This window comes from Garra rufa, chromosome 18 (genome assembly GCF_049309525.1).
Source record: "Garra rufa chromosome 18, GarRuf1.0, whole genome shotgun sequence".
Taxonomy (NCBI): Eukaryota; Metazoa; Chordata; class Actinopteri; order Cypriniformes; family Cyprinidae; genus Garra; species Garra rufa.
Genome location: NC_133378.1, coordinates 6,953,335 through 6,973,355, shown reverse-complemented (window position 1 = coordinate 6,973,355; position 20,021 = coordinate 6,953,335). Strand labels below are relative to the sequence as shown.

The 20,021-nt window shown below is 39.2% G+C and overlaps 1 protein-coding gene across 1 annotated transcript; it reads left to right on the top strand.

The window, feature by feature from the left end:
• Nucleotides 1-380: 380 nt before the first annotated feature.
• Nucleotides 381-16,136, top strand: cacnb3a (calcium channel, voltage-dependent, beta 3a). Its single transcript, XM_073822848.1, has 11 exons — nucleotides 381-494; nucleotides 861-979; nucleotides 3,422-3,495; nucleotides 3,795-3,814; nucleotides 4,395-4,475; nucleotides 4,552-4,610; nucleotides 6,475-6,575; nucleotides 7,588-7,739; nucleotides 7,861-7,956; nucleotides 9,880-10,050; nucleotides 15,759-16,136. Exons 2-11 carry the CDS (start codon nucleotides 948-950, stop codon nucleotides 16,134-16,136), a joined length of 1,164 nt encoding a protein of 387 aa, XP_073678949.1. The 5' UTR covers nucleotides 381-494; nucleotides 861-947.
• The last annotated feature ends 3,885 nt before the right edge of the window (nucleotides 16,137-20,021 follow it).

Sequence of the window (20,021 nt, the reverse complement as noted above, 5' to 3'; positions counted from 1 at the left end):
AGTACCACATAAATAAGAGCAATTATGCCAAAAATGTGCTTTACAAGTTTACATATAAAGTAGAACATGTCATTCATATTGTTTAACTAATGTAAATTATAGTCTGTTTGCATTTCTGCATGTTTCTTGTGTCATTGTAAACGTCTGGCTACTTTCTAGAATCCAAAAGAGTTTTGTAGTTTAAATGGTTCACAGGCCATCATTATTATTTTTTTTATGAATTCTGTCTTCCTGTAGTTATGTATTGTGGTGATTGATGAGTGTTATGACTAACTCAGCTATGTTTACACTACAAGTCATTGGCTATTTCCTGTGCTTTTTCATTTCTTCATTACGGCAAACATTATTGGCTTCCCTTGTTCCCCGTCCTGCAGGGTTCAGCCGATTCGTACACGAGCAGACCTTCGGATTCCGACCTGTCAGCGGAGGAGGACCGCGAGGCGTATCGGCGTGAAGCCGAACGCCAGGCCCAGCTGCAGCTCGAGAGAGCCAAGGTTCCTCAAGCTCTACTTTAAAGGGCTTTTTCTTTTTTTTTGTCAGTCTGCATGTAGCTTTAGAAATTTATTGGGACATTATTAACATTGGTTTCTCTGGCAGTCCAAACCTGTAGCGTTCGCAGTAAAGACGAATGTGAATTATTGCGGGGCTCTAGATGAGGACTGTCCTGTTCAGGGTGCTGCCATAAACTTTGAAGCCAAAGACTTTCTGCACATTAAAGAGGTGAGTTGCATGTGCAGTACATGCAGAAAAATGTGTAAAAAGGTTTTGCAGGTCAGTCCTATTTGCTAACAGTGCCCATAATAGCGTAATAACTCATCATAATAGTGCTGAGCATGTTTTCCCTTGTAATTGTGCTGCAGAAGTACAATAATGACTGGTGGATTGGAAGGCTGGTGAAAGAGGGGGCAGACATCAGCTTCATTCCCAGCCCCCTCCGACTGGAGGCCATGAGACTCAAACAGGAGCAAAAACAACAGAGGTCTCTCTTTCTGTTTCTGTCAAGACTGTGAACAACTCTATATATTTGAGAGGTTTAATCCATGGAAACATTTGATTACATTTGGACATGTTTGCAAACTCAACTGTTCATTGTTAGCTCATCCAAGATGTAGATGAGATTGTTTCTTCATCAGAACAGGTTTGGAGAAATGTAGTATTACATCACCAATGGATTCTCTGCAGTGAATGGGTGCCATCAGAATGGGAGTCCAAACAGCTGATAAAAAATCACAATAATACACAAGTAATCCACACAACTCCAGTCCATCAATTATTGGTCTGTGAAATGTGATTTGCATATCGCAAATCATTTGATTCAGATTGGAATTTTGCATATCGCAAATCATTTGATTCAGATTGGAATTTTGCATATCGCAAATCAGTTGATTAGACCAGGACTTGAGCGTGGATCGCAAATCGTTTGATTCAGACCGGAACTTCGGAGTGGGTTTGCAAATTATTTAATTTAGATTGGAACTTTGGAGCAGGTTTGCAAATCATTTGATTCAGATTGAAACTGCGTATCATGAATCATTTGATTCAGATCGGGACTTTGGAGCATGGCTAGCGAATCATTTGATTTCTTTGGAGCGGGTTTGCAAATCATTTGATTCAGATCAGGTTTTTGAAGCGTGGATTGCAAATAGTTTAATTTAGATCGGAACTTCGGAGTGGGTTTGCAAATCATTTGATTCAGATCGGGACTTTGGAGCGTGGATCGCAAATAGTTTAGATCGGAACTTCGGAGTGGGTTTACAAATCATTTGATTCAGATTGGGGCTTCAGAGTGTGGATCATGAATCTTTTAATTTAGATCAGAACTTTGGAGCAGGTTTGCAAATCATTTGATTCAGATCGGGACTTTGGAATGTGGATCTCAAATAGTTTAATTTAGATCAGAACTTTGGAGCAGGTCTGCAAATCATTTGAGTCAGATCGGGACTTTGGAGCGTATTAAAATAGTTTAATTTAGACCGGGACTTCGAAGCGGGTTTGCAAATCACTTGATTCTGATTGGAACTTTGCGTATCACAAATCATTTGAGTCAGATCAAGGTTCGGAGTCCGTTTGCAAATCATTTGATTCAGATCGGGACTTTGGAGCGTGGATCGCAAATAGTTTAATTTAGATCAGAACTTCGGAGTGGGTTTGCAAATCATTTGATTCAGATCGGGACTTTGGAGCATGGCTAGCGAATCATTTGATTTCTTTGGAGCGGGTTTGCCAATAATTTGATTCAGATCAGGTTTTTGAAGCGTGGATTGCAAATAGTTTAATTTAGATCGGAACTTCGGAGTGGGTTTGCAAATCACTTGATTCAGATTTGGACTTTGGAGCGTGGATCGCAAATAGTTTAGATCGGAACTTCGGAGTGGGTTTACAAATCATTTGATTCAGATTGGGGCTTCAGAGTGTGGATCATGAATCTTTTAATTTAGATCAGAACTTTGGAGCAGGTTTGCAAATCATTTGATTCAGATCGGGACTTTGGAATGTGGATCTCAAATAGTTTAATTTAGATCAGAACTTTGGAGCAGGTCTGCAAATCATTTGAGTCAGATCGGGACTTTGGAGCGTATTAAAATAGTTTAATTTAGACCGGGACTTCGAAGCGGGTTTGCAAATCACTTGATTCTGATTGGAACTTTGCGTATCACAAATCATTTGAGTCAGATCAAGGTTCGGAGTCCGTTTGCAAATCATTTGATTCAGATTGGAACTCTGCATATTGCGAAACATTTGATTTAGATTGGAACTTCGGAGCAGGTTCACAAATTATTTGTTTAGAACTTTGCATATCGAGAATAGCTTGATTTAGATCAGGACTTCAGAGCATGGATTGTGAATCATTTGATTTAGATCGGAACTTCGGAGCAGGTTTGCAGATCATTTGATTCAGATCAGAACTTTGCATGTCGTTAATCTTTTGTTTTAGATCGGGACTTCGGAGCGGTTTCGCAATTCTTTTATTTTTTCAGATTTTTTTTCTTAGACAGTGGAAAACCTCAAACTATAAGTGAGATCTCCTTGAAAATCAAAAAGGTAGTGCTTGAAAAGTCCTGGAATTTTATTTTACAGTATCTGTACGAAACCTGTGTGGATTATTTGTCAATTATTGTGATGTTTTCTTATCAGCTGTTTACACTCTCATTCTGACGGCACCCATTCACTGCAGAGGATCCATTGGTGAGCAAGTGATGTAATGCTACATTTCTCCAAATCTGTTTTGATGGAGAAAGAAATACATCTACATGGCAAACTGAGATTACCCAACTACAAATGCCAAAATATGTATCAAAGATAATATTGAGTTTAGTTTTAACAAAGCTGACAATTTTAGTAATGTCTAGGTAGCTTACCAGCTCTGTGAAGGCATTTGCTGTTGCTCTGTGGTGGTGATAATGTTTTTGTTTCTCCGCAGGAAAAGTGGTAACTCCTCCTCAAGCCTGGGCGACATGGTATCAGGAGGTTGGAGATCTACGCCGCCATCTGCAGGTGAGAGTGAGTATGACAGGGCCTGGGTGCCATGCTGCTTAGCAGGGCATGTGTGTGGCTGGGAATGCTGCCCCCCAATTGACCAAAATATCAGTAGGGCTGAAAATCAGTGAGTTTATACTTCCCTTGCTTCTTTGCTCCTCTTCTTAACATAATGCATGTCCTGTCACAGGTTAAGCTTCCACTGTTGAATATAGTACGATTACACCTGTAAAAGTTCAGAACAGAGTACATATTAGCAATTTTGCTTCTGAAATCTTCTGAATGCTGATTCTGATGTGTTCTCTTATTTTCAAAAGCCAAACAGAAGCTAAAGCAGGTAGGTGTGTTGATATGGATTTGTGTTAAATATCTTGTTGTGATTGGTCAGAGCTAAAAAGTCATTGAGGTACTTATTGCCTATGGCTTTTGGCATCTCTGCCCCAAATACACAAAAAGTACCATGCATTAAATATCCCCACTATCTTATAGATATCAGTAAAATAGGTGTCTTAAAATTGCCCTTGTGTCTTTGATAGCCCTAAATCAGGGTTCCTCAAATCTTACCCTGGAGCGCTGCAGAGTTTAGCTCCAACCCTGATCAAACTCACCTACCTGTTATTCTCTAATGATTCTGAAGACCTTGATTAGCATGCTCAGGTGTGTTTGATTAGGGTTAGAGCTAAACTCTGCAGGAAAATGGATCTCGTGGGCCAGATTTGATGATCCCTGCCCTAGGTGCTGTAAACAGTAAGACAGTATCTGATAATATCTCATCCATATCAGAAAATATAGCCATTTCTACCAAGATTGTTGCCAGTCTGTGCTGATATATTATGGAAAGTTCTTCAAATCCAGTTTATTGTAGTTGTGTTTGATGCTGTAGTTGTGACAGTTCCACTCTTGTCTTTCTCGTTTAGACTGAACACATTCCTCCGTATGATGTGGTGCCGTCCATGAGGCCTGTGGTTCTGGTTGGGCCTTCACTGAAGGGCTACGAGGTGAGTGGTAAACATTATACAGCCTTCTGAATTTGTCTTTGAAATCTGTTGTCTAATGTGTCTTGTCTGTCAACAGGTGACAGATATGATGCAGAAAGCCCTGTTTGACTTTCTCAAACATCGCTTTGATGGACGGTGAGTGTTAAAAAAACATCTTGAAACATTTCTTGTCTGTATACGTATTAGAATAATCTATGAACATTTGCTCATCCTTATGTCCTTACAATTGACCATATGCACAACGCGTTCTTTAGACCGCTTTGGGCATAAGCCAGCTCGTAAACTTCTGCTGAAGCTCATTTTAAATGTGCTATATATAGGTGGACACTCTTGAGACTCCTCTACTGGCTCGTTCTTATCAGAAACAGAGAAAAAAAAATTGCCACATTGCTAATAATGATAGCGGCATGAACATTCAGTTTTATAATATTTAACAACATATCATTTAAATGCCGAGCCTGGTATTCCCAGGAGAGTACCTGCATAGTTGTACATTTAAATGCTGACAGCAAAACACTATCATTATGTGTTTCTCTTCAAGGACATCTTAATCAGTAACTTCAAAGTCATGAACACGTTTTTAAAATCTTATAATGTTTACTTTAAAGCCTTTATTATTTTTCAACTCTACAGCTGTGCAGTAAAATTCACTTCAAAGATTCACTTTTCATTCATAAAGATGTCTTTTCACGGAAAACTGTCTTTTTAAGATGAAAATGTCATGCAATTACCCATATAACCAGAAGATAGCAGCAGAGGATCAATCATTGGCTGCAGCTGCCATTTCAACTCCCTAGTTTTTTCAAGCCCTGCTGAAAAAACCAGCATATGCTGGTTTTTTCAGCAGGGAGACGTCTTGCTTTTTGATTTATTATAAGATTACTAGATTAATGAATTGTAGTACTTTTATCGCACTTAAGTATAGTATAGCAAGTGCAGAAAGTCATTAAAATAAATAAATAAGCTTAGACACAAACAGCCTATAAGGGTGAATTATTTAAATACTTATATATAATATGTGACCCTGGACCACAAAACCAGTCTTAAGTCGCTGAGGTATATTTGTAGCAATAGCCAAAAATACATTGCATGGGTCAAAATTATTGATTTTTCTTTTATGCCAAAAATCATTAGGAAATTAAGTAAACATCATGTTCCATGAAGATTTTTTGTAAAATTCCTACTGTAAATATATCAAAATTTAATTTTTGATTAGTAAAATGCATTGTTAAGAACCTAATTTGGACAACTTTACAGGTGATTTTCTCAGTATTTAGATTTTTTTGCACCCCAGATTCCAGATTTTAAACAGATGTATCTCGGCCAAATATTGTCCTATCCTAACAAACCATACATCAATAGAAAGCTTATTTATTGAGCTTTCATATGATGCATACATCTCAGTTTTGAAAAATTTTACCTTATGACTGGTTTTGTGGTCCAGGGTCACATATAATATATAGTATATAATATAATATATAGTTCACTACAAATGAAATAAGTTAAACATAAATGGTATAAGAATTAAATAATGGACTATGAATATGAATCAATATGAATTTAAAATATTTTATATAATTTAATAACTACATCTTTTAAGCTTTATCTTGAACTGTAAAAGCTATTAAATAGCCTATATTTAACCAACACAAACTTGTTACTGCTGTAGCTTTGTTACTCTGAATTTAGTTTGAATCATTATTAGACAAACAACTTTTCTTCGATTGTGAATGGATTATGTAGAGAAAACGAGCAAAGTGCACTCCTATTATGGCACAGTACAGTTGACAGGGTTACAAAAAGTTCACAGTCATTAATTACTCACCCTCATGTTGTTCCAAACCTGTAAGACGTTCGTTCATCTTCAGAAAACAAATTAATAAGTTTTGATGAAATCTAAGAGCTTTCTGACCCTGCATAGACAGCAACGGAACTGACATGTTCATGTTTTGGGTGAACGAACCCTTTAAGTGTACTAATGTATTGTTATACCTGACAGGATTTCTATAACCCGGGTGACAGCTGACCTTTCTTTGGCCAAAAGATCGGTTCTCAACAAGAGACCCATCATGGAGAGGTCTAACACACGAACCAGTTTGGGTGAGAGCATCACACATTAAAGATGTGCTATACGGTACACTCTTCAGAGCTCAATAATAAAGATGTCCCAAAGGGTGTAACGTCACCCGGAGCATCAATTGCCTTGTTCATCTTGCATACTCAAACAATTGGTTTTATGGGATTACTGAACACTGTTCTGCGAATTCTGCCGATTAAAAGGGTCATCAGATGCAAAGTTCTCTTTTACTTCTTGTTTGAACATAAATGTGTGTTGGCAGTGTGTGTACACAGTCCACCCAGGTTTTTTAAATCCCTATGAATCCCTATCAAATCAAGCCATTCTCAGATTCTTGCCTTTGTGACGTCACACAGACCAAGGCCGGTCCCACCATTGTTGACCTTAAACCCACCCTGAGTGAGCTAAGCGATTGAGATGTTTTGTTGTTGAATGTAATAATGGACATAGCAGTCGTCATTTACTCCCAACATCTGAGCCGCTGAAGACTCAGAGGATTACTTTTGTTTTTGAAGGGAATGCGCCCCGCAATCTAGCTAAATGCGTCTATGTTCGCGGGAATCATTCGTGATCCAGCTTCACCTACTGAACAAGTGAGTATAGGGTTTTTTTTCACGGCTAAATGCGGTTTAAGTTTAGAATCTCTTAGAGCATGGCTCGTCACCCCACGGAAAAGAGGGCTGAGGTGAGCAAAGCTCATTAACATTTAATGAGACATAAACCAAAACGGCTTGCTCTGAACAGAGCTGATTTTGACCAGGTAAAAAGGGGTTTTACACTACCATTGAGAAATAACCAAAGTATGTTGTAGACTGTCCATTAAGACTCTAAATGGGCATCCGATGACCCCTTTAAAATATGTTACCAAAGTTGCATCAAAACTTTGAGAATGAGAAAGGTGTGCCAGAATAGGTTCAAAAATTATTTACAGACAAAATCCATATTGTTGAGCTCTGTCAATACATTACAGCTTTTGAGCATTTTTCTCTTGGGCTTCATGTTTTGTGGATGCTGTTTGTCTGTTTGCCCACTCAGCGGAAGTACAGAGTGAGATTGAGAGAATATTTGAGCTGGCCAAAACCCTTCAGCTGGTGATTCTAGATGCGGACACCATTAACCACCCAGCACAGCTTGCTAAAACCTCCTTAGCTCCTATTATAGTGTATGTCAAAGTCACCTCTCCAAAGGTGAGTCTAATGAGCTTGAAAATAATAAAAAAAAATATCTTCAGCTCTGTCAACAGCAAAATAGACAGTTCACTGTCAAAACTAACCCAGTTTCTTTGGTTCTCATTCCTCTTTATTTTAGGTTCTACAGCGATTGATAAAGTCGAGGGGAAAATCACAGAGCAAACACCTCAATGTTCAGATGATGGCAGCAGATAAACTGGCTCAGTGTCCTCCTGTAAGTTCAGACACACATACACACACACACACACACACACACACATGCATCCCTTAGAGCGGTGTTTTAGAACAGATTCAACTTTAGTGTTAGTATGGTAATGCTGTCAGGATCCATTTCTCATAGATTCTCTTAGTTTGGCTTTTTACAATATTCCTTCCCTTAGAAAATGAAGAGATAGGCTACAGTTTTAGGGCTGCCAAGGTATTACATTATTTACTGAAAAATACAGTTCCAAAAATTCTCATTTTGTTCCAAATCCTCATTTTGTTTTCAGGAACACAGAAGATATTTTGAGTAACTGTAATGATTGCTCTTTTTTCATGCAATTACAAGGAATACGGACTAGAACTTTCAGGTTTTAAGGACACAGAAGCTTATAATAAAGTTTGTAATAAACTGGTTAATTTGGTTTACAAAACCAGTTCTGAATGTTCTTTCATCTAGCCTCACCAATAAGAGCTATGGTGGATGTCACTATTTTTAATAACAACCTTTGTTGTCTGTTTCCCATGCAAAAGCTATTGTATTGTTTCAGAACATTTAAAAAAAGACGTTTTAGAACAAAAATTACTTTTATGGTGCTTTTGTTTCCTTTTTGAAGCCTGAAAGTACCCATTCATGGCAATTACGTGGAAAAGAGCAACTTTTTCCCATGTTGGAACTACTTAAATTGTGCGTAAATGACAACAGAATTATATTGTTTTGATGAACTATTTAAAATCTATAACATAATTTAGCTGTTTGTCCTTTATATAAATATTCCTGATTTGTTAGAAGGATAAGTTTACTTCCAAAATAAAATTTCCTAGATGGTAAGGTATTAAGGTTTTTGAGGAAATCATTTCAGGATTTTCTCCATGTAGTGGACTTCAGTGGCGATCAATGGGTTGAAGGCCCAAATTGCAGTTCCAATGCAGCTGCACGGTCCCAGATGAGGAATAAGGGTTTTATTTAGCGAAATGATCTGCCATTTTCTAAAAAATACAAATTTATATACTTTTTTACCACAAACACTTGCACTTGCTCACGCATACGTGATGTAGGCAGAAGTACAGACCCAGTGTTTACAATGCAAACATGCGAAGAAAGTCAAATGCCCTTTGCAAAAAAAGGTAAAAAGGTAAGTTTTTTTTAAGTTAAAAAATTATCCTACCTTTTTTTTAACCAAAATACACAGACCTGCACATGATTTTTCCAATGTGATTACGTAATGTGTGAAGTCATAGACGTTCATCAGTGCAAGGTGAGCATTTATGCGAGCAAAAGTATATAATTTTTTTTTTTTTTTTTTTAGAAAATATCCCATCGTTTCGCTAGATAAGACCCTTATTCCTTGGCTGGGATTGTGTAGAGCCCTTTGAAACTGCAATGAAACTGCAATTTGGACCTTCAACCTTTTGGCCACCACTGAAGTCCACTATATGGAGAAAAATACTAAAACGTTTTCCTCAAAAACCTTAACTTCTTTTGACTGAAGAAAGAAAGACATGAACATTTTGGATGACATCTTGGAGTAAATAATCAGGAACTTTTATTCTGGAAGTGATCTAATCCGTTAAGGAGCTGCAGATTTTAAGGACATTTCATTTTTTATTTCTTTTTGTCTTTTTATTGTGTTATTCGGAAATGAAGGCAAATTTGAGTCTCACATTTTTAGCGAACTGGTGTAATTTTAAATGCTTGTTCTTCATTCTCACTTGATTGACTGGCCTTGCTACAGTTCTAGTGATGTAGACGCTTGCTTTTCCAAACCACATTCTGACAAAAGTCATGTTGCATGTTGTTCCATAGAGCCATTATCCTACCTGTCGCTCAACGCCATCTCCCATCACCTGACCACCATCACAAGATATTTTATATAATATCTTCTAATTCCATCCCCCGCATGTCATCTTCTCCTCCACCCTGTCTCCCCATCAGGAGATGTTTGATGTCATTTTGGATGAGAACCAGTTGGAGGACGCCTGTGAGCACCTCTCGGAATATCTGGAGGTCTACTGGCGTGCCACTCACCTGCCTGGCACCACCCCTCTCAACCCCCTATTGGAGCAAAATCTGATGACCCCTCCCTCAGCAATCTCCAGTCTACAGGTAAAGTGTTTAAAAGTAAAGTGTTTGTTAGTTTTCATGTATTTTTGGCTCTAAGGATAATCAAAGTAAGTTTACACAAGGGGATTGCAAAACTAGTGTAATGGCACATCTTAAAGGAAACTTAATAGCACATTACATCACAATATTCACAAAAATCATTATGAATATATCATAAATATTCAATATATTGCCCTTTTTATTTAAAAATGCATACAGATAAGAAACAAGCTTGGTTTGCAGTCACATATAAATTAACCTAGTTAGACCAGAGGCCACCAGACTTATTATGTGTCTTCATCGATCAGCCAGGAAAGTAGTCCAGAGACTATCTTAAACATAATTATCCAGAATATATATGATATTTGTATCAGCTTTGAGAAATATATCTTATATTTGTAATGTATAGATGCATGTCTGCAATTTGATATCAAATTAATTTCAATTATACACTTGACCTCAAAAGTCAGGAAGTTGCAGATTCACAGAAAATGGTTTCAGGTCACAACTGATTTGTACTGGTATATAGGACACGGTTTGTAAGGTAGACAGGCACTATGGAACTTGTTTGCAAATGAAAAATTAGATATAGGATTTCTCAGACTTTTGGAGCTCCCTGTATATTCAGAACATCTACAGAGTTCTTCTTTAAGTAATAAATAGTTAATCCTAGATTTACAGATGTGTAATTTTAAAACTGATAATAATTGTTCTTTTGACAACAGGAAAGTGGTCATTAAATGTTTGTCTGTTCTGTCCTTTCCTCTACTTCATATTTTCACTCTGTCTTTTAATTGTCTTGGGTCCACAGATGCTTGTAATACTGCTATGTTGTAAGTCTCAATCTGTCTGTTCTGTGTCTCATTCATGCCTGACATCTTTGCAGTTCTCTGAAACACAGGAATTAATTGAATGAACGCTTACAAACCTGCGGTGAGTAGGTGGGATGGTCAGTCTGCTTTTTCCACTCAGGCTGTAAAACAAAACCCCACCCTGATACTTCTTTACATATTCCAATTCCTTCAACCCCTCCAAATGGAAATGGCCATCTGGTATCCCCATTGGAAAAGCACCTAAAATAAAAAAAAATCATATATGCAAATATATGATTTTGTTATGCTGTTGTTGGTGAGACATGTAGCCCATTCATAGTCTTTATGTGGTAATGTCATTTCCCCAGTGGGGAAAAGGGAGTAATACAAAAGCTTTATGTTTAAAATTATGCAGACCTTAAACTAACTCCTCCAAAAGCACATTCAAATGTTCTTCGTAATATGTAGTCAGTGTGTTTTAAGGTGTAGGCAGCGTTTCTAGCAGTGTAGGTATTACATCTTTTAAAATGTAGGTAATGCTTTCCTAAAGGTATAGGCCAGAGGTCTTCAGCCCTGCTCCTGGGGACCAACTCTCCTGAAAAGTTTATTTCCAACCTGCCTCAGCACACCTGCCTGTGTATTTTCAAACAATCATGAGGAGCTTGATTTGCTGTTTCATGTGTGTTTGGTTAGGGTTATAGCTATAACTCTTCAGGACAGTGGGTCCCAGGAACAGGGTTGAAGACTTCTGGTGTAGGCAGCATTTGTAAAGCTGTAGGCCAGGGGTGTCAAAATCAGTTCCTGGAGGGCCACAGCCCTGCAGAGTTTAGCTTCAACCCTAATTAAACATTCCTGATCCAGATAATCAGGTCCTTCAGGCTTATTTGGAAACTACATGGTATGTGTGTTGGAGCAGGGTTGGAACTAAACTCTGAATCTTAAGGTGTAGACCCGGGATTCTCAACTCTGGCCCTTGAGATCCATTTTACAAGTCATGGTCTTGACCTAAACTCTGTAGGAAAGTGGATCTAGGAGGCCAGAGTTGACCCCTGTTGCAGACAGTATTTTTTATAGAAGTACGCATCTAAAGGTGTAGACCAGGGGTGGCGAACATCGGTCCCGAAGAGCCACAACCCTGCAGAGTTTTGCTTGTGCAGAGCAGGGTGTCCCTAGGACTGGAATTGAGAACCACTGCAGTAGAGTTTAGCTCCAACCCTAATCAAACACACCTGAACAAGCTAATCAATGTCTTCAGGATTACTAAAGCTAAGCTAGGCCCGAACTTGCCTACCGCTGGTGTAGGCAAAGGGTATCAAATTCAGTTCCTGGAGGGCCACTGTCCTGCAGAGTTTAGCTCCAACCCAACTTGAAGCAGCTAATCAAGGTTCTCAGGATTACTAGAAAGGTGCTTACAGGCAGGTGTTTTAGAGCTGGTTGGAGCTACACTCCGCAGGACAAAGACCACTCAGGACCAGAGTTTGACACTTTGTGTAGGCAAAGTTTCTTAGGTGTAGGCAACATTTGTAAATGTTTGGCCACATGTGTAAAGATGTAGGCAATGTTTTTAAAGGTGTAGGCAGCATTTGTAAAATGTGTTGGCAGCTTTTAAAAGTTGTAGGCAGCATTTGAAAGGGTGTAGGCAACATTTCTGATGGTGTAGGCAACTTTTCTTCAGCTAAAGTTGTAGACAGTGCTTGTAATAGTTTAGGAAACAGTTCTGAAGGTGTGGGTAGCTTGTCTTAAGGTGTTGACAATGTTTTTAATGGTGTAGGCAGGATACGGGTGTAGGCCAGGGATCTCCAACCCTGTTCCTGGAGAGCTACAATCTTGCAGACTTCAGTACCATTTCTGTTCCAACACACCTGCCTAAAATGATCAAGTAATCCTGAACTACTTAATTAGCTAGTTCAGGTGCGTTTGATTTGGGTTGAAGCTGAAATTAGCAGGACGATTACTTTTGAGAAGTAGAGTTGGAGACCCCTGGTGTAGGCAACATTTCTAAAGGTCCAGACCAGAGGTAGGCAAGTTGTCTTAGAGAGTCACTATTCTGCAGAGTTTAGCTCCAACCCTGAAAAAAACCTTACCTGCCTTTAGCCTTAGTAATCCTGAAGACATGGATTAGCTTGTTCAGGTGCATTTGATTGGGGTTGGAGCTGAATTTTGCAGGATGGTAGGTCTCAAGGAGCAGGTTTGGTGACCCCTGGTGTAGGCAACATTTCTAAAGGTCTAGACCAGAGGTTGGCAAGTTCAGTCCTAGAGAGTTGCTATCCTGCATAGTTTAGCTCCAACCCTGGAGAAAAAACCTTACCTGCCTATAGCCGTAGCAATCTTGAAGACATTGTTTAGCTTGTTCAGGTGTGTTTGATTGGGGTTGAAGGTGAAATTAGCAGGATGGTAGCTCTCGAGGAGCAGGATTAGAGACCCCTGGTGTAGGCAACATTTCTAAAGGTCCAGACCAGAGGTAGGCAAGTTGTCTTAGAGAGTCACTATTCTGCAGAGTTTAGCTCCAACCCTGAAAAAAACCTTACCTGCCTTCAGCCTTAGTAATCCTGAAGACATGGATTAGCTTGTTCAGGTGCATTTGATTGGGGTTGGAGCTGAATTTTGCAGGACGGTAGGTCTCAAGGAGCAGGTTTGGTGACCCCTGGTGTAGGCAACATTTCTAAAGGTCTAGACCAGAGGTTGGCAAGTTCAGTCCTAGAGAGTTGCTATCCTGCATAGTTTAGCTCCAACCCTGGAGAAAAAACCTTACCTGCCTATAGCCGTAGCAATCTTGAAGACATTGTTTAGCTTGTTCAGGTGTGTTTGATTGGGGTTGAAGGTGAAATTAGCAGGATGGTAGCTCTCGAGGAGCAGGATTAGAGACCCCTGGTGTAGGCAACATTTCTAAAGGTCCAGACCAGAGGTAGGCAAGTTGTCTTAGAGAGTCGCTATTCTGCAGAGTTTAGCTCCAACCCTGAAAAAAACCTTACCTGCCTTCAGCCTTAGTAATCCTGAAGACATGGATTAGCTTGTTCAGGTGCATTTGATTGGGGTTGGAGCTGAATTTTGCAGGATGGTAGGTCTCGAGGAGCAGGTTTGGTGACCCCTGGTGTAGGCAACATTTCTAAAGGTCTAGACCAGAGGTTGGCAAGTTCAGTCCTAGAGAGTTGCTATCCTGCATAGTTTAGCTCCAACCCTGGAGAAAAAACCTTACCTGCCTATAGCCGTAGCAATCTTGAAGACATTGTTTAGCTTGTTCAGGTGTGTTTGATTGGGGTTGAAGGTGAAATTAGCAGGATGGTAGCTCTCGAGGAGCAGGATTAGAGACCCCTGGTGTAGGCAACATTTCTAAAGGTCCAGACCAGAGGTAGGCAAGTTGTCTTAGAGAGTCACTATTCTGCAGAGTTTAGCTCCAACCCTGAAAAAAACCTTACCTGCCTTTAGCCTTAGTAATCCTGAAGACATTGATTAGCTTGTTCAGGTGTGTTTGATTGGGGTTGGAGCTGAAATTAGCAGGATGGTAGCTCTCGAGGAGCAGGATTAGAGACCCCTGGTGTAGGCAACATTTCTAAAGGTCTAGACCAGAGGTAGGCAAGTTTGGTCCCAGAGAGTCACTATTCTGCAGAGTTTAGCTCCAACCCTGAAAAAAACCTTACCTGCCTTTAGCCTTAGTAATCCTGAAGACATTGATAAACTTGTTCAGGTGCGTTTGATTGGGGTTGGAGCTGAAATTAGCAGGATGATAACTTTTGAGGAGCAGGGTTGGAGACCCCTGGTGTAGTCCAGCATTTCTATAGGTCAGGGGTGCCTATAGAACATTTCAGTAACAGCCCTGCTAACACAGCTGTCTGTGCTACCTAAAAGAATAATTAGCTGGTTCAGGTGTGTTTGATCAGTGTTGGAGCTGAATTTTGCAGGATGGTAGATCTTCAGGAACAGGATTGGGCACCCCTGGTTTAGGCAATATTTCTATGGGATGGAAGTTAGAAATTAACTGGATTAAACTCAGGGCAGTAGCCACATGCTTTCTGGCACTCTCTAGCTGCCCATTTCACTCCTTATTGAAACCTCTTCCTGTCAAATGATGTAAACCTCCATATGGCAGTGCAAACTTTCCATTTGACAAGGCCTAATTTTTCTATGATTTCTATCGTGTTATGCACTTACCCCTCTACACTTTTCACTTAATTTGCTAGTATTAGAGTGAGCTGCACACACGGTCATCTCTGACTGCTCTGTTTATGCACCTTGCTGATTAATATTAACACATCTAAGACCTCCATAAGATAAATTCACAAAGCAGATACAGCTGTTTTCCTGTGTTATAAAGAAACACGTTGATTTTATGACTTTGGAAAAGAGGCTGTATCTGACCACACAGACTGATGCTTTGTGAATGTGACAACCCTTCTAACTTCCCTTTGAATGCAACCTCCTTGTTTCTGAAACTAACCTGAATCTTTTTGCTCCAGAGGAAAATGCATAGCAATCTATAATGCACAGCAGTTTGATCGTAGACCTAGAACCCAAAAGCTTTGTTCAGACAGGCAACAAAAATGAGATTCTTGCTACATGTGACTTAAATCCACTCATTCTGAACAGCAAAAGCACTTCTGATTCATCAGTTATGACAGTTTGGACAGTCAGTCCTAAAAATCGGATTAATAAAACAAATCCAATTTGTGTGCAGTATGAACAAAGCCCTAGTAACCAGTCACTTTAAATTTCCTCACTGGTGAGACTTGTCTCCTAAAACTTCTTTCCACCTCTCTGCACATTACGTGTTTTATATTTGTGTTTGTTTTTTGTCTATATGGGATCTCCTAAATGAGTCGTTTTTCTTTGGAGTGAAACAGAAAGAGGAATCATGTGACCTCAGTATGGTTCAGAGTTGTCATCTTTCTCTTTCTGTCTCAGAACCAGCAGCTGTCGCCTGCCGGGGGTGGAGGGGGAGTGGAGGAGGAGGAGCAGGGGGAGCAGGACAGCCTCATGCCCTCCGACGAGGCCAGTGACTCTCGCTCCCTCCGCCGAGGCGGCTCTAGCTCCCTGCACCCCCCGGAGGACGAGGAAGAAGAGGAGGAGGAGGAAGAGGAGGAAGACGATTACGAACCCCAACGCCACTCTCACCCGTACCGGGACGTGTACCCACCCAACCGTAACAACCCGGGTGGCATCCACAGCGCTAACGGACACGAGTCACAGGACCGACTCCTGCAGCAGCGAGACTCGCAGGACGGACACAACCAACGAAACAACCGCCAGCGCACGAGAGCCTGGCCAAGAGACAACTACTGACCGCCTGTCTGCAGGAGTCTAGAGGAGAGGCTTGGGTTGTGAATTGGGGTGAGGGGTGATGGGAATTGGTGAGGAGTCGAAAACACACAGTGTGTGTGTGTACGCGTGTTTGTGGATGAAGCTGCCCATAGTTGGTGAAAAGAACCTGTTGTTTTCTAAGCTTATGTGGTCGTTATTGTTTGAGGCATTGCACTACATTTGCTTTTAAAAGACAGGGCAGCTTTTCTCCTTTAAGATCACATGCATGTTCATGACGAAACAATATTTGAGCTTCCTGAAACCCCACCCAAGTCAAATATTACTTTATTATTTTGCGTATCATACGCTCTCCCTGAACCTAACGAGCACAGAAAGAATTATGGGAAACGGAAAAGCACTTTTATAGCATGGGATGTGAATCACAATGAAAGATATTGTAGCATTTTGTTGCATTTTACTTTATTGGCTTCTTTTTTTTTTGCTAGCGCTGTTGTAAATGTGAATATTACTCACTATTTTTTTGGTTCAAGCCCTCAGTCATGGTGTTGCCTGATTGGAGTCCATATGCACTTGTCTTATTATGAGTTGTTTATCAGTACTCCTCTCCATATCATTCAGGCAACCGACATTGAACAGTAATTTTCACGGTCACGTTTACAAATGTAGCACACATTGCCATTTGCAAAGCACCATGTAAATGCGGTGTATGTAGGAAAGGAATTCAGGGTTACGCTCTGCTGTCGTAGAGTGAAATATTATGGGACTGTAGTCTTGGTTTGCACATGAGGTGAATTCCAACTCCAGAATGAAGAGAAGCAGTCGATCTTCCTGCATTTCCGTACTGCCGCATAAAGAAAGAACCTAATTAGGTCAGTGTCACTGGTTTCTTTTTCTGGGAAATGAGAAGGAGTGAAAAGTTATTTTATCATCCAACTGTAGATCAGTGCCCATTTATCGGACTTTTATAGAAGTAGATGAAGCTCACCAGTTTTGATGTCCGTTTTGGGTAGGGGTCGATCGATATGTGTTTTTCAGGGCCTTTTATTATTCTTGTTATTCTTAATTTTGACATTAATTTTCATTTTTACATTTTTATGTGTGTGTGTGTGTGTGTGTGTGTGTGTGTGTGTGTGTGGTCTAAAAATGAAAATTAATGTCAAAATTAAGAATAACAAGAGCTCTGCCAAAAACTTTTTAAAAATGCTTTTCAATTATTGTATCGGCAAATCGGTTTTGAAAATGGCCGATAACTATTATTACAGATCAAGTAGACCGATAACCAATATTTTGAACCAATATATATGTCTGGTGCAAAAATGAAAACTTATGTCAAAATTAAGAATAACAAGGGCTCTGCCAAAAACATTTTAAAAACGCTTTTCAATTTTTTTATCGGCAAATCAGTTTTGAAAATGGTCGATAACTATTATTACAAATTAAGTAGACGATTAACTGATATTTTGAACCAATAAATATGTATGTCTGGTGTAAAAATGAAAATTAATGTAAAAATTAAGAATTACAAGAGCTCTGCCAAAAACGTAAAAAAAATGATTTTCAATTATTTTATCGGCAAATCGGTTTTGAAAATGGCTGATAAGTATTATTACAGATCAAGTAGACCGATAACCGATATTTTGAACTGATATATATATATATTTCTGGTGTAAACATGAAAATGTATGTCAAAATTAAGAATAACGAGGGCTCTGCCAAAAATGTTTTGAAGTGCTTTTCAGTTATTTTATCGGCAAATTATTTTTTGAAAATGACCAATACCGATAACCACAGAAATCCTTAATATCAGTGCAGATAATCGGACAGGCCGATAATCTGTCGACCCCTAATTTTGGGATAGTCATGTTGTTCGAGTGGTTCGAGTAGATAGTTGGTCTAATCATAATACTCAAAATGGCGTCTGTAAAACAGGAAGTCCCGCCTTTCGGTTAAAAAAGCCAATTGCCTTAAGGCATCCTGGTCTGTTTTTGAACTTGCATGCACGTTAGCTAGACTAATTTTAATTATAAAGCTAAAGAAGCTTAATTTTGATTTTTGTATCATTGTTTCTGGGTGATTTTAACATTTTTAAAAGGTTGGCAGAGTTTTGCAATCGCCCTATTTAAGTAAATATGAGTTGTACTTGCATGACTGGAAACTAGAATTACCAAAATGGCCACTGAATAAACTGCCTCAGAAGGAATTTGTCTTTACCAAGAAGAAATGTGGCTTTAACAAGTGAGTGATCTTCCTCCGTCCTCCATTTCACTCTTTTCTCTCCGAGGCTTTGGGCGTCTAAGGGGGACGGTCACCGTGGCCTACTTAAAAACATAGCGTCACATCTTGCTTTGGCAACACGTTGGTTGCTAGCTAGTTTAATGACCTTATTGGTGATTACATTAGCATAACTCAACCAGGTTGTGTTACGACCAAATCCAAGAACGTTCTCCCTTTTCTCATTACCATGACTCTAGACTTGGATGTTACCTGTAGCAACTTAGGCTAAGGTTTATCCAGTGTAGGACCATTCAAACTGGCCTTAATACTTACCTGTATATCTTTACCACTGCATGTCTCAAATACAATTATTTAGGACTATTTGCACATTAGGGTTGGAACAGGACCTTTAGAAAACTTTAAGTATATTAGAGTAGAAAAATCTACTCCGTTTTTCTGTTTTTAATTTCAAACCTGCAGCGAAATATTAGTAACGCATCTAAGAATAGCTAGTGTACATATATATCGAATGAAATTTCACCAGATCCTGAATATAATTCTTTAGAACGTTACTTTACTTTGTATTTACGGATCTGTATCATTTTTAAGAAATGTTGCAATGTTTACAAAGTCAGGATTGCTCTCACTCAGAGATCGTTGACGTGAGACGCATTGAAATATATGTAACGTCAGTTGTCGTACGGTTATGTAAAGTCACATAAAGTTGCAGTACACTCTAAAACCTACAATTCAACATCTAAAGTATTATTAATTATTGTGATGGCCTCTAGATTTCAGTGCATATCCAAAAATCGCCATCCAGAAAGAGAAATCCTTATTTTTCCTTAACCACTCTTTCTGATTTAATGCAATGTTTATACATAGGATGTGTATTTAAATATGATTTCACATAGACTACACAGTTCCTTCCAAACATGCACAGAGACTTGAGTGAATGTATAGTTGCATGCCTTAACACCTCTAGTCCTAAGCACTAATGTATTGTCCTCCAGAGGGACGGTGCTAAATTGACTGTCCCTCAATTGATTGTGTTGCATTGATTGTACTAGATCCGTACACTCCCAGAATGCACTTTCGGAAACATTCTCCCTCATTTTAGATTGTAAAGACTTGTCTTATTGACCAAAATTGATGCCTGATTTGAAGACTGAGCCATCGGTGTGTCCAGCGTAGTATTAAGACAACATCACTACCAACGTAGTTTACATCCCCTTTCAGAATCTGCAAAATGTTAATTATTTGACCAAAATAAGAGGGATTATACAAAATGCATGTTATTTTTTATTTAGTACTAACCTGAAGAAGATATTTCACATAAAAGATGTTTACATATAGTCCACAAGAGAAAATAGTAGTTAAATTAAAAAAAAAATGACCTGGTTCAAAAGTTTACATCCCCTTGATTCTTAATACTGTTGTTGTTACCTGAATGATCCACAGCTGTTTGTTTCAGTGATAGTCCCTTGTTTGTCCTGAACAGCTAAACTACCTACTGTTCTTCAGAAAAATCCTTCAGGTCCCACAAATTCTTTGATTTTTCAGCATTTTTGTGTATTTAAACCCTTTCCATCAATGACTGTATGATTTTGAGATCCATCTTTTCACACTGAGGACAACTGAGGGACTCATACGCAACTATTACAGAAGGTTCAAACGCTCACTGATGCTCCA

Excerpts from the sequence above, each read along its gene's own strand:
- cacnb3a (XM_073822848.1), top strand. The coding sequence starts at position 948 with ATGAGACTCAAACAGGAGCAAAAACAACAGAG. Across the intron at positions 7,740-7,860 it reads TCAAAGTCACCTCTCCAAAG|GTTCTACAGCGATTGATAAA; the intron begins GTGAGTCTAATG and ends TCTTTATTTTAG. Across the intron at positions 10,051-15,758 it reads CAGCAATCTCCAGTCTACAG|AACCAGCAGCTGTCGCCTGC; the intron begins GTAAAGTGTTTA and ends TTTCTGTCTCAG.